The following is a 12,540-nucleotide window of genomic DNA, read 5'->3' as shown; positions in this document are numbered from 1 at the left end:
TAAATAGTCACACATTGAAGGGGGCCAATATAGCAGGGGGTACAGGGTGGGGAGTCTCACACAGTATAGGGCAGGGTGTCAACCCATGTGCCATGGAGGACCAAGAGTCTGCAGGGTTTCATTCCAAGCAAACACTACACCAGGCAGTTTCACTGGTTAACACATCCTCAACCCAACAAGGGGAACTAATCAGTGTAATCACCTGGTGTAGTCTTTGGTTCAAATGAAATCCTGCATACTCTCGACCCACCATGGGACATGGTTTGACACCCCTGCAGTGTGGAGTACACACACTCGGCCCTCACTGAACCTAGCCACCATGTATAAACACACACCAGAGGCTAAAGGTAAGTTAGGGTGTTTCCTTGAGATGATCTTTGAAGGATCTTTTCTTGCAAAACATAAAATACAGAAAGATTGTAACTGGTGTCATCAAGCTTAATTGTCATTGCAGTTCAACAACGACAAGCCATTTTTTATATAGGTATTATGTATGTATATACGTTATATATATATATAGTATATAGTCAGTTAGCTTGTTGCTAACTGATGACAAATTACAATACACTGGCTACAATTAGAAAGGTTTTTTGAGGTTGTATAACTTGCCACATCTTCCAACAACTGCATATTCTGAGAGCTACAAACTTTTAGTGACAGCAGAAATAAGGTAATTTGCTTAGAGGCATATATTTACAAAGGCTTTGTAAGAAAGAAGAAGTGATACTGATAGTGATGGCAAAGAGCCATGTGCATAAATTCTAAAGTTTTTGGTACTGAGCTACTAATTGCATTGGCACTGGATTGGTTCCAACCCTCATGTATCAAGTGTGTCAGCTATAGCAAGGGTTCCCAAATATTTTCATGTAAAAGGCCGTTTTTTTTTTAGCCTTGCTTTGCCGTGTTCATGACCTTATTTTATGATGCTGCTTGAGTGATTCTTGAGCACTTTGCTCTGTCAATTTTTTAAACATTGTACATTTCCTGTTTTTTTTTTTTTTTTTCGCCTGTCCTAGAATTTCTGGCCAGATGTAAGCTATATCTGTGAAGTGTTACCTTTACAGGTGGTTAGGAAGAACAGCATCTTTTCTTTTACTATTGCTAGTATGTCAACGGCCTGGTTGGTTTAAAATTAGCATCTCATATTTGCTGTAAGGCGTGATTTGCATGTGGATTTGCAAATGCATGCTATTTTCAGTAAAATGCAAGTAGGGCACAAGCATAGTGTCTGTTAATTTGAATATTGTCAAATCTTTATTAAAATGTCTCTATTACTGTCTTGGTTGCCATCAGTTATATCATGTTGCTCATTGGGAATGCTAAAAAGTGGGGGGTGACATGAGATCTGGAGATATAAGAGAGAGCAAAGGAACTGAGAATATCAAGAAAGAAAGAGACTCTGCACCTGCAACTAAAGCAAAGAGGTAGGTGATACTTTTGCTTCTTGACAAAAAACCAGACATTCAACACACGTGATTATATCACATGGAAAAAAAGTAGAATCACCTATTAAAATAAAATGCATACTGTACAATAATAATACAGCTTCAGAGTTTCAGTGCTTTGTTGTCATCAACCCTCAGGTGACACACACATATCAAGATAAACTATAAAGTTGCAAATTATTATGAGTTATATCATTTAAAAGAAATACAAATAAACTATAAAGTTGTAAATTATCATGAGTTAAACAATTTAAAAGAAATACAAATAATTATCAAGATCATGCTGCTGCTCACCTATAATTTAACCACAGATGATGACCCAAAACAACCTAACTACATGTAACTGAAAAAGTAGCCTAAGTAAAAAGTAGCCCATGTAATTATGTTGAAAACATCTTTGGCTGCCTGTGGGGGTTATGGTTTACAAAATCTATACAGTTTAGTTTAGAATAAATGTTTTCATTATTTATTGATTCAAAAAACAATATAAGTTATTTAAACCTCTATTTGTGATAGGTTGAACTGATAGAAAAATATTTTATTACTCTATAAACGTATGTTAGTAAGATTTGCCATAGAATTCAGACATTTCCTTTTATTATTCCAGACAGTTTTTCTACTGAGTGATCATGGCTGAGTACAAGCTAGAGGTGACAACAGGTGACATGACAAATGCAGGAACATCTGACTACATATTTGTCACCTTAATCGGAGCTGAGGGAGAGAGTGAGCGTACAGAGTTGGACAACTATGGCATCGATTTTACAGCTGGGAAGGTAAGTTGAATCCAAGTGTTGAACATTGGTATGTTTCACATTAGGACTAGGACAATAGAAATGATTTTGTGTGTGTGTGTGTGTGTGTGTGTGTGACGGAGAGAGAGAGAGAGAGAGAGGATAGAATTTCTCACCATTTAATGAATATTTTGAATATATGCACCATTTATTTGTGGTCAAAGCTCAGTCTTAGTCTGCGGTGGTTGATAAATGGTTATTTTGCAAAGAGAACAGCAGTCAGTAGTCACAAATCAGAGATCTACCTGCTAAAAATACAGCAGCTGTTCAAACACATCTACCCTCCTCCAACCTTTCTCCACAGACAGGGACCTATACTGTGAAATCCAAAGCGTCTCTGGGGAAACTTCTGCTGGTCAAGGTGGAAAAAGATCCCCTTTTTTTTCTCCTAGATGACGAGTGGTTCTGCCGCAAAATAGTGGTGACAACTCCAGAGAAAGAAGTCATCCTTTTCCCCTGTAACAGATGGGTGTCCAAGGGGGAACTTGTTGAGCTCAGAGGAGGGAAAGGTCTGCTTCAAGTGTTTTTGATCATACACTGTGGTTGTCATATGTATAAAATAACAGACGTCTCATATCTCATATTAAAAATTTCCTTAGTAGTCAAGATTCGATGTATGGTTTTATATGACCCCTTATTGTGTCCTCATTGTTGCCCTGAACTTCTCAGCCATGAAGGTTTTTGAGGAGGAGCATCCTCTACTGATTGAACACCGGAAAAAAGAGCTGACACTTGCTACCTGCTTGTACAGGTGAGTTTTTCAAGTTATATAGTGATGCTATAGACTCAGAAGTCTAGAACAAAATTTTACATGCTGCTTTTTTTTCTGTCTTTGTTTTTTAGATGGGCGATAAATGTTCCCGGGTTGCCACACATGAACAATTTCTTAACTAATTCCATGCTCCCAGATGAAATCCGCTTCTCTTGGTCAAAAACTTTGGAAGTAGATTATACAACTGTAGCGAGGTAAGGCTATGTAGATATTGACGTTGAAATTCCACAATGGGTATAGCATTATACTGTATATTCATAGTATAACCACTTAACAATATAGTCACATCCCTTGTCTGTTTTAAGCCACAAAACTGTGTAGAAAAAGTAATGTCAGAATATTGTTTATGCTCCTGTATTGTAATGTACGCAGCCCATCTGGTGCCAACTCATCTTAATAAAATAATAGTACGACTTATTAACCTGTGGGAACGGGATCCTAATGAGCGGCCACAGCTTAGTAACATGTGGAAACAAGATCATTATGTTGTGGGAATGACTTAGTATGGCGTGGGAACGAGATCATTATGTTTGGGACTGAGAAGTAGCTGCTGAGGCTTCAAGTCAACATACAGCGCAGTGCATCCTTTCAGCACCATGGAGGCCTGGAGAGTGGAAAGGAGAGAGACAGAGAGGGAGCAAGAGGGAGGCGCTGTTTCATTCAGCAATAATAATAGGAAATATTTATTATATTTTTATTTAAAGAAAATATGTTCAAAGACCATTTTGCTAATCCAACATCCTTTCGAGCACAACTTCACCTTCCTATTCCTGAGTGCTGTGAAAGCTCCAAAAAGTTCATTCTGATTTTTGTGGTGTTTACGTCCATGGTTATTGCATGCACACCCGTTTAACGTGGTTTGGACATAAATACCATTTCTCTGCTTAGTGATGCAAAAAAAAAAAAGGATGAAAATGAACTTGTTAGAGCATTCACAGCTCTCAGGAATAGGAAGATGAAATTGCTCCAGACAGGACAATGGATTAGTAAAATGATCTTTGAACATATTTTCTATCAAAAATAAAGTTTCCTATTATTATTACTGAATGAAACAGCGCCTCCCTCTTGCCCCCTCCCTGTCTCTCTCTCCTTTCCAGTCTCTCAGTCCCACACATAATGATCTCGCCCCCTCGCCAAAGTCGTGGACATGCATTATTTTATTAACATGAGATGTCACCAGATGGGCTCTGTAGTAATGGGCTTTTCCTGTCCTGTCCTTTCTTACCTCCTCAGTTTTGCTGAATTCACGTTTAAAGGCATGACAGGATCAACTGAAGACTGGGAAAACATTGAGGACATAAAAAAAGTCTTCTTGTCCCACACAACACCGACCGCAGGTAGAAGTTAACCCATTGCAACATTTGCACTGTCATGGTTTCCTAATAATCACAGATGGTTATGCGTATATGCATTTATGGCATGTATAACTAACTAGTTTGTAGAGGAGTAGCTTGCGACTCTTGTTGAATGCTCCCAACAATTTTATTTAGTTAGGTTGACAACGTTTCGATCCCCAATGGCATCTTCGTCAGGTAGTAGATGCCTGTGGTATACAGTTTGGCTCAGCACCAAAGAAATTGGATGTGTGTAAGGACTAGGAAATGTATAACTAACTAACCATGTTGCATTACATCCACATTTGATAAAGAGACGCATCCAGCTCTCTGGGTTTTGTTGAATTAAAGCAGGGGTGATCAAAGTTTTAGGCTCTGTGGGCCAAAATGTAATCTCACCAGTGAGCCGTGGGCCAGAATATATACTTTCATATCATTTTTATCAATATTCTTTTCTCAATGTCCTCTCAATGTCCTACTACAAAAGTTTTTATTCTATCTATTCTTAGTTTGATACAACTGATTGTTTGAAAAATGGTTGATACAGCTTATTATGTAGTATACTCTATAACATTCACCGTAAAAAACAAAACAAAATTTATTTGAAAAATCAACTGTAACCAGTTACACAATTATTGTAAGTTGGGCGAACTCAAGATGTCAAGTGTATTTCTTTTCTTTTCTTTCTTTCTTTATTTTCTTTAACATTTATTTAACCTGGGGGGTGCTTGTTCATTCTCTGCATTGAATAACGGTGCATGTGTTCTGTTCAATTCAATTCAATGCATTGAAGCACTGCGCCACCAACGTTACTTAAATACCACAAGGTAAAACGTTACCTACCGTTTAAGTTTGTAGGGCAGCAGAAGACATGTTATCAGGTTACTGTTTACAAATCCCATTACTAACACATGCAAGTTTAGAGCAAATTGTGGAATTTTAATTTTCACTTTAGTTTTCACAATGGGAGGCTCATTACATATGTATTTATAATGTAACATAATATGTTAATCATGTATTTTTGCCACTTGAATAATACATTTTTGTGTTTATACACAAGTTTATCTATTCTAAATGATCTCATATTTGTGACCCCCCTCTGGCGGGGGCCAAACCAAATGTGGGCACTCCAGAGTTAAAGTTATTTTAAGTTAACTTAACTTAAAAGTTAACTTATTTTCATTACTTTATTAGACATTTGAGGAAATTAGATTTGACAATTGCCACCCTTCCAGAGTATTGGAGGGAAGATGATGATTATGGATTCTTTCTGAATGCAACCAATCACAATGTGATTGTGCTGTGATGAGCTTCCCTTGATCTCCAAAATGTCACATTTTCAGGGACTAAAAAAAAAAGCCCTGCTTCTAGCTTGAGGACCATTGTTATATTTATCCAAATGGTTTAGAAAGGGTTTGATAAACTGGTTATAGAATTTTCTCATCCTATAGAGGAGCATGTAATTCTTCAATTAAAGTTAAAAAAGGGTTTCACCATACAGCGATGACATGTTGATAGATTACCTTAGTTGAGTTAACTTATATTTTTATAACTTCATTAAACATGTCAGGAAAATGTATCTGTCAACTGCCACCCTTCCAGAGTATGTCACAGAGCATTGGAAGGAAGATGAGTTTTATGGATACCAGTTTCTGAATGGAAGCAACCCCAATGTGATCCAGCGCTGCCTGAAGCTTCCCTCAAACTTTCCAGTTACAGAGGAGATGGTGAAGCCCTTCCTGCAAAAGGGTAGCTCTCTGAAGAAGGAGATGGAGGTATGGAAGAAGAGTGCCTTGAGATGTTTGATAATAGTTGTCTTAGGAGACAATTTGTAGGTTTGAACCTATGCTTGTGTAGCAGTGAGATGACCCTGAGTCTTGTAAGGTCTATGACTCTTGAACACTGGTGGTCTGGATAACGGTTTGACTGCTTGATATTCTCTTGGTTTAATGTTAGATCATTTTAGTATTTTTTTTTAAATGTGTAGAATGGATCGCTTTACTTCCATTTGTTGTGCTAATTCTTGCTACCTTTTCATGTCATATACTGCTCTTTAATCTATCTCTGCCTCCCATACAGAAAGGCAATATATTCCTCAGTGACTACAAGAGGATGGATGGGTTACCCACCAGGGTGCAGAATGGTGAACCTCTGCCTCTGACTGCTGGGCTCGGGTTGTTCTACATGAACCCAGAAAACAAACTGATGCCAATTGCAATCCAGGTATTTCACTGATGCAGTGAATCAATGCCTGTATTCATACTTCATAGATTCAAAGAACAGGAATACTAAATATAGAATCATTGGTCAAATCATTGGTCAAATCATTGTTCAACTCACACAACTATATTACACAAGATAAAAAAATTATGAGCACTAAAATTGAATAATGACCATGTTTTCATGAAAAAAGTATCATCATTCATAATAAAAAAAAAAAAAGAACTAAAAATATGATGTCTCTTTTTCAACATCCCAGCTGTATCAACAACCATCTGAGCAGAACCCCATTTTTCTGCCCAGTGACTCAGAGAGCGACTGGATGCTAGCCAAGTTGTTTCTGAAAAATGCAGATGCCATTCTACATGAGGCTATTTATCACCTCATGAACACTCATTATCTGGCAGAAGGCTTTACTGTTGCCACTGTTCGCAGCTTCCCCGCGATTCATCCCCTGTATAAGGTATGATCATGTAGCAGAGATGCTGGAGCTAGTTCAGTTGTTTTACTCTGGTCCAATGACATTCCATGACTTTTCACTCAGTATCCAAGTACAACTTGTGGGACCATATTTGTGAAGCTTTTAGGAATAAGACACCAAATCTTGGATGACTGATCGAATCATGAGGCACACAAGACCTAAAATATGACAGGACACAACTAGAAATGATGGTTACTGGGGTGTGTTTATGAGAGTCCTGTTCAGTATTGTTATTTGGTTATTTGGTGAAAAGTTCATAACACCTTTTCAGCCAACGGTGGTCTGACAGAAGATCCGTCTCTGTGAAAGCCCCTGCCTCTGTTTTCAGAGTGAGTTTAAGGTGAACTCTCTATGAGGAGGCGTACCTACTGCCTGTCAAACACACATGCACACAGCTTAGTATAGTCCTGCCCACCCTGCCGACTACAGAGAGAAAACAAATAATTTATATCTACAGAAGAGATGATGTGAAACAGCCCTAATCCAAACTGAATACTGGGACTGGAATAAGGGAGAAGGGCAGGGAAGAGAAGTTTTTCCCATGGCACAAAATTGCACACTCCGGTAGCTAATCTATATGTGAAAAAAAAAAAGAATTTGCCATAAAATATTTCAGTAACAACTACACTGAGCAAGCAAAGCTGTGTTTTGCGTAAAAGGTTTGGAATTTATCAAGTTTGCCCGAGACGGGTGCTCTATCCAGTGTAGGGTGAACCTTGATCTACCACCATTTGTATCACAATGAGTGTTTATAACCGTAATCTGTGCTGACAAAACTTTTTTGCTAGTGAATGTTTTAGTTACAACTACGAACTATCTTACATTCTAGTCAAGATAACAAGTTTTCCAAAGACACCAAATGTGTCATGCTGAATTACAGGGAAATGTCTATACAATGATACACAAACATATAGATTTTTTCCATTTGATGTAATGGCGCAGCCATAAAATACTGGGTCTTGTATTTTAATATTTAATTCAATATAAGCAGCTAGAGCTTCAAGAAAGAGTTGGAATGAGCAGATACAGAAGATGGACATGACACTGTTGTACAGTTAGGACTTTTTTTTTCTAACTTTGAAGCTGCTTAAGGGGAAATTTAAGGGTAAGGTCAGGTAAAGTCAAGGTACAAGGGGTTAAGAAGTAATTTAAGAATTAAACCACCTATCAGCAGACCTAATTTAGATTACATGTGAACAAGAGGCTTATTTTGTAATTCGTCCCTATATGTAAAATGTGATTTTAGCCCTGCCATGAATAATTGTTTGATATTGATATTCTTCTCTCTGTTGTGCATTCAGCTGCTGATCCCGCACTTCCGTTACACTCTCCAAGTGATCACTGACGGACGCCCAAAACTTATAGGAGCGAAAGGAGCTTTAAGTAAAGTATGAATCTTTTACTGTGATTTTCTTGATAATATTCAGATTTTAATCTTAAAATTGTGAAAATTGATATTTAGGTTTTCAGTATGTCAGCAAGACATTCTGGCAAACCTAATGTAGTCTAATGCTAATTGTTTGTGTAGTGTTCCCTAGGAACAGAGGGGCTGAACGAGATCATGAGAAGGGCTCTCTCTGGAATGACCTACAGCTCCCTCTGTCTGCCAGAAGACATTGCTGCACGAGGACTGGAGTCTGTCCCCAACTTCTACTACAGAGATGATGGACTGAAGCTGTGGAGCATCATCAACAGGTTATATTCTAATATTCTAATATACATTCTAATGGTGATGGTACTGTTGATTCATGTACATTATTAGGAAGCTAGGAACTGTATGTGATCTGGTCAGGACAGGAATGTTAGCAGTGGGGTGTCAAGCAAAGACAGTAGACAGGATGCATGGTTGAGGTGTTTTACTTGTGGATATAACAGCAACAGTATTCTTAGGTCTGAGCAGGTATAAGTGAGCAATTTAGGCTACTTGGTTCAGTAACATATGTACATAAACCTCAAGTGTGACAGTAATCTAAGGGTTACTGTATGTGGTAACATACATTGCACTACAAACATAAGCAGTAAAGGCCAAATTAGGTATGCCGTAGCTACGCCATAGATGTCTACAGCAGTTCAACTACGGGTGGTTCTGCGTTGGTGATTCTGTGCATATACAATCGAAGCGCTAGCCAGCAGTGGTGTGCTTTGTTAACATAGAAGTAACAGAAGAAGTACTAGTTTTTACATACTCTGAAACTCTGGGATCTGGATTCTGGGGTATTTCTCACCTTGAATTCTGTGACATCTGGTAGTCTTTATAAGTCTTTACAAGTGAGGAGGGGTCATGTTACAATTCCTCAACCTAGAACCAATGCAATGAAAAAAACTGTTATGTATAGAGCCATCTCTCACTGGAATAGTTTGCCAAACTTAATTACTCAAGCAACGAGCAAAGACAGTTTTAAAAAGCAACTAAAGAGGTTATTCTTGGGTACAGGTAAATAATAATAATAATTAAAAAAAAAAAAAAACTTTTAAATTTGTCAAATTTTTGTTAAATTTGTCAAGTTTGTTAAATTGGTAGCTCAGGGTATTTGGTAAACATGGTCATAGATACTGCTTGTAATGTAGTATATGTGCATGTGTGTGTGTATGTATGTATGTGTATATAAGTGTATGTGTGTATGCATATATATATGTATACATATAGAGAGAGATGTAGCCTATAGAGAGAGAGTTTCACATGGTTTTGTTGAAATTGTATTTGGTTTTTGTAATGTTTATACTGTTTTAATTAGGGTGGGGTGGGGTGGGGTGGACCAGATTATTGCTGTAATTGTATTAATGTATGCATTTATGTGAAAGCATGTGTATACATTTATGTTCTTAACGTGGACCCCAGGAAGAGTAGCTGTTACCTTGGTAACAACTAATCTGATCCAAATAGACAATAAACAATTTATAATTTGCAGATGAGGTGTCATAAAAATTAACATACATGTGAACCTGCTCAGCTATTTTCTCTTCGAGCTGCTCCATTGTCTATCGGCAGACATCAACCAAATACAGGTAGAAAGAAATACGACCAATCACAGTTCTTGTGGTCTTGCATCGTCCTACGCACAGTTACCTTTTTGGAGAGGTTTATGCAAGCTACGGCGGCAGCCTCTACGGGCTATTCCGGCACCACAAAGACCTACGGCATAGCTATGATGTAGGTCTTCGTTGTGCATAAGCATAAATTACCCTTATGGTTTAAGGCGGTGGTTCTCAACGTGGGGTCCGGGGACCAACAGGGGTCCTTGAGGGCATTTCAGGGGTTCCCCAGCAAATTGCTGAATTGTTAAACTTCATTATTTTGTCATTTTAGAATGACTATTTTGATCGTAGTTTCACTGTTATCTCTCTACTCATGCATCAGCCACAAATATGAAGGGAATATCAAGGAAATAGACTTACATGTTGTCATTGAACGCACACTGGAATTGGCCGGAACAATGTTCTCTTGCATTATTAGTGTGATTGCTTCACCTTTATTTATTGGATATTTATTTCTACAATCTCTGGCCACTGACACCTAATATTAATATCCATTGGTTTTTTTTTACCACCAGCTTTGTTAAGGCAATGGTGGAGCACTACTACCCCTCAGACAGTGAGGTGCGTAAAGACTCTGAGCTCCAGGCATGGATCAATGAGATATACATCCACTCCTTCTTAGCGAACAAAAACTCAGGTATTTTAGTTTATGTTCTAGTAGCGTGATGTTGTGTGTGCCTCTACTGAAAACTTAACATAAAAATAATGAATTCCAAAGATTTATATTATAAAATGGTTGTTGATGGTAACCCCAACAGGTATCCCTACAAGCTTTCAAACTGTGGAGGAACTGATCAAGTTCATCACCATGGTGATCTTCAGAGTGACAGCCAAACATGCTTCAGTCAACAACGGGCAGGTCAGACAATTAAGAGTTGGGAAAATAGAATGCTTTGTGATTTGAAAAAATATTGTACAATAGGTCATGTGCCAGATCAAGTGAATTTATTTTATCTATTGCTGGTATCTTTGGTTATCATTTCCTTTTATAACGTTAACAGAGAAGCAACATAGCAATGAAAGGATGTCATTACATAATGGTTGATTCAATTTTATTAAGTAGGTTTCAGTTAATTGTGAGTTCACAACCCTAAAAATAATTGATACTGCAATACATACTGATGCATCTCTTAATTTTAGTATGACTACAGCTGGATACCCAGCTGCCCTCTCATGACGCGCAAAGCGCCTCCAAAGACTAAGGGGCAGTCTAGCATGAAGACACTTTTTGAGACGATGCCAAATGTTGGAGAGACAGCCATCTTTCTAGCAATGGCTTTGCTGCTTACCTACAAATACACTGACGTTGTAAGTTTGGCAGACATGAATGAATAAACACTTATTGCAACTGATTCCTTTAGAAACTGCCTTGAGACACTTAAACTTACCTTAAACTGTGTCAGTCATGGTTTTTGTTTCAATTTCTATTTTTTGTCAGGTTCCTATGGGTTCATATCCAGTTGAACGCTTCGATGAGCCTGCCCCCAAGAAGATTATTAAGGAATTTCAAGAAAAGTTGTCCCAGCTCAGTGAGGCTATTGAAAAGAGGAACTCAAAGCTTGCATTGCCCTACATCTACTTAGACCCTGCTCTAATGGAGAACAGTACAGCTATTTAAATAATTTTGAGGACACAGAAAAGCATGCCTTAATTTCTGTGAAACCTGCATTCAATACCTTAGTATAATTTTGCCACTGATTTTCTTTTTTTGTTATAGTCTTCCTGTAAGAGCAGATATTTGACTTTGACAGCATTATGAATTTAAAACCATGTCATCGTTTAACAATATTCCAAACTGTTTGATTATGATTTATTCTTAACAGAATTACCCAATCTGATTTGAATCTAAGTGGCTATTTCTGCTGCTTCACAACAATAATACATGTCACATAACTTGATATGTTCTTTCATTTTTCATTATTTTCAGATGCTAAATTCCAAACAGATTTGTACTTTTATATCTAATTGAAGCGGATAAGATCTGACTGGACAGAATGCAATTAGTCCACCTGGAGACACAATATGAAGAGGGAGAGGGTAGGGATCAACTAGATAAAGAGAATGTTAAGTTATTAAGAAGAAACATAGGCTACACAATGAAAATGACAGTGGCTCAGTATATATCAGCATTCATGTAATCGCTGTGTCTAGCAAAATCTAAAACATTTGAAATGTCAAAATGTGCGGTTTTATTTAGTTCATAAAATTCTGAAATTTAATCATTTACATGATATTCACGGTAACCAAACTTAAGAAAATAAAAGTGTTGTGTTTAATTTCATATGTGGTCTGTCTCCTTTATCCAGTGACCTAATGGATGGAAATATACTCCATTCACCATGTTCCTAAGTTAAGTTATTTAGGGAACTGTTGCACCTATGTTTAGTCCTCCAGTGTGATTGGCAGAAGGTGCATTGGTTCAATTAGAGAGTTTATGAGAAAATGGAAGGAATCCACG

General features: G+C 37.7%; 1 protein-coding gene across 1 annotated transcript; it reads left to right on the top strand.

The window, feature by feature from the left end:
• Positions 1-2,074: 2,074 nt before the first annotated feature.
• On the top strand, positions 2,075-11,700 carry LOC139653237 (hydroperoxide isomerase ALOXE3-like). The gene is made up of 14 exons (XM_071530213.1): positions 2,075-2,225; positions 2,548-2,748; positions 2,909-2,990; positions 3,083-3,205; positions 4,245-4,348; positions 5,948-6,120; positions 6,425-6,568; positions 6,825-7,028; positions 8,348-8,434; positions 8,575-8,741; positions 10,598-10,719; positions 10,841-10,941; positions 11,223-11,390; positions 11,521-11,700. The coding sequence occupies exons 1-14, from the start codon at positions 2,075-2,077 to the stop codon at positions 11,698-11,700; spliced, it is 2,007 nt and encodes a 668-aa protein (XP_071386314.1).
• Positions 11,701-12,540: the final 840 nt, after the last annotated feature.

The sequence above is a fragment of the Centroberyx affinis genome, unplaced genomic scaffold, assembly GCF_046629955.1.
Source record: "Centroberyx affinis isolate AG114_WGS23_722 - 3 ecotype Tasmania unplaced genomic scaffold, CSIRO-AGI_Caff_v1 ptg001901l_1, whole genome shotgun sequence".
In the NCBI taxonomy this organism is placed as follows: Eukaryota; Metazoa; Chordata; class Actinopteri; order Beryciformes; family Berycidae; genus Centroberyx; species Centroberyx affinis.
This window is presented reverse-complemented; position numbering and strand designations above follow the sequence as displayed.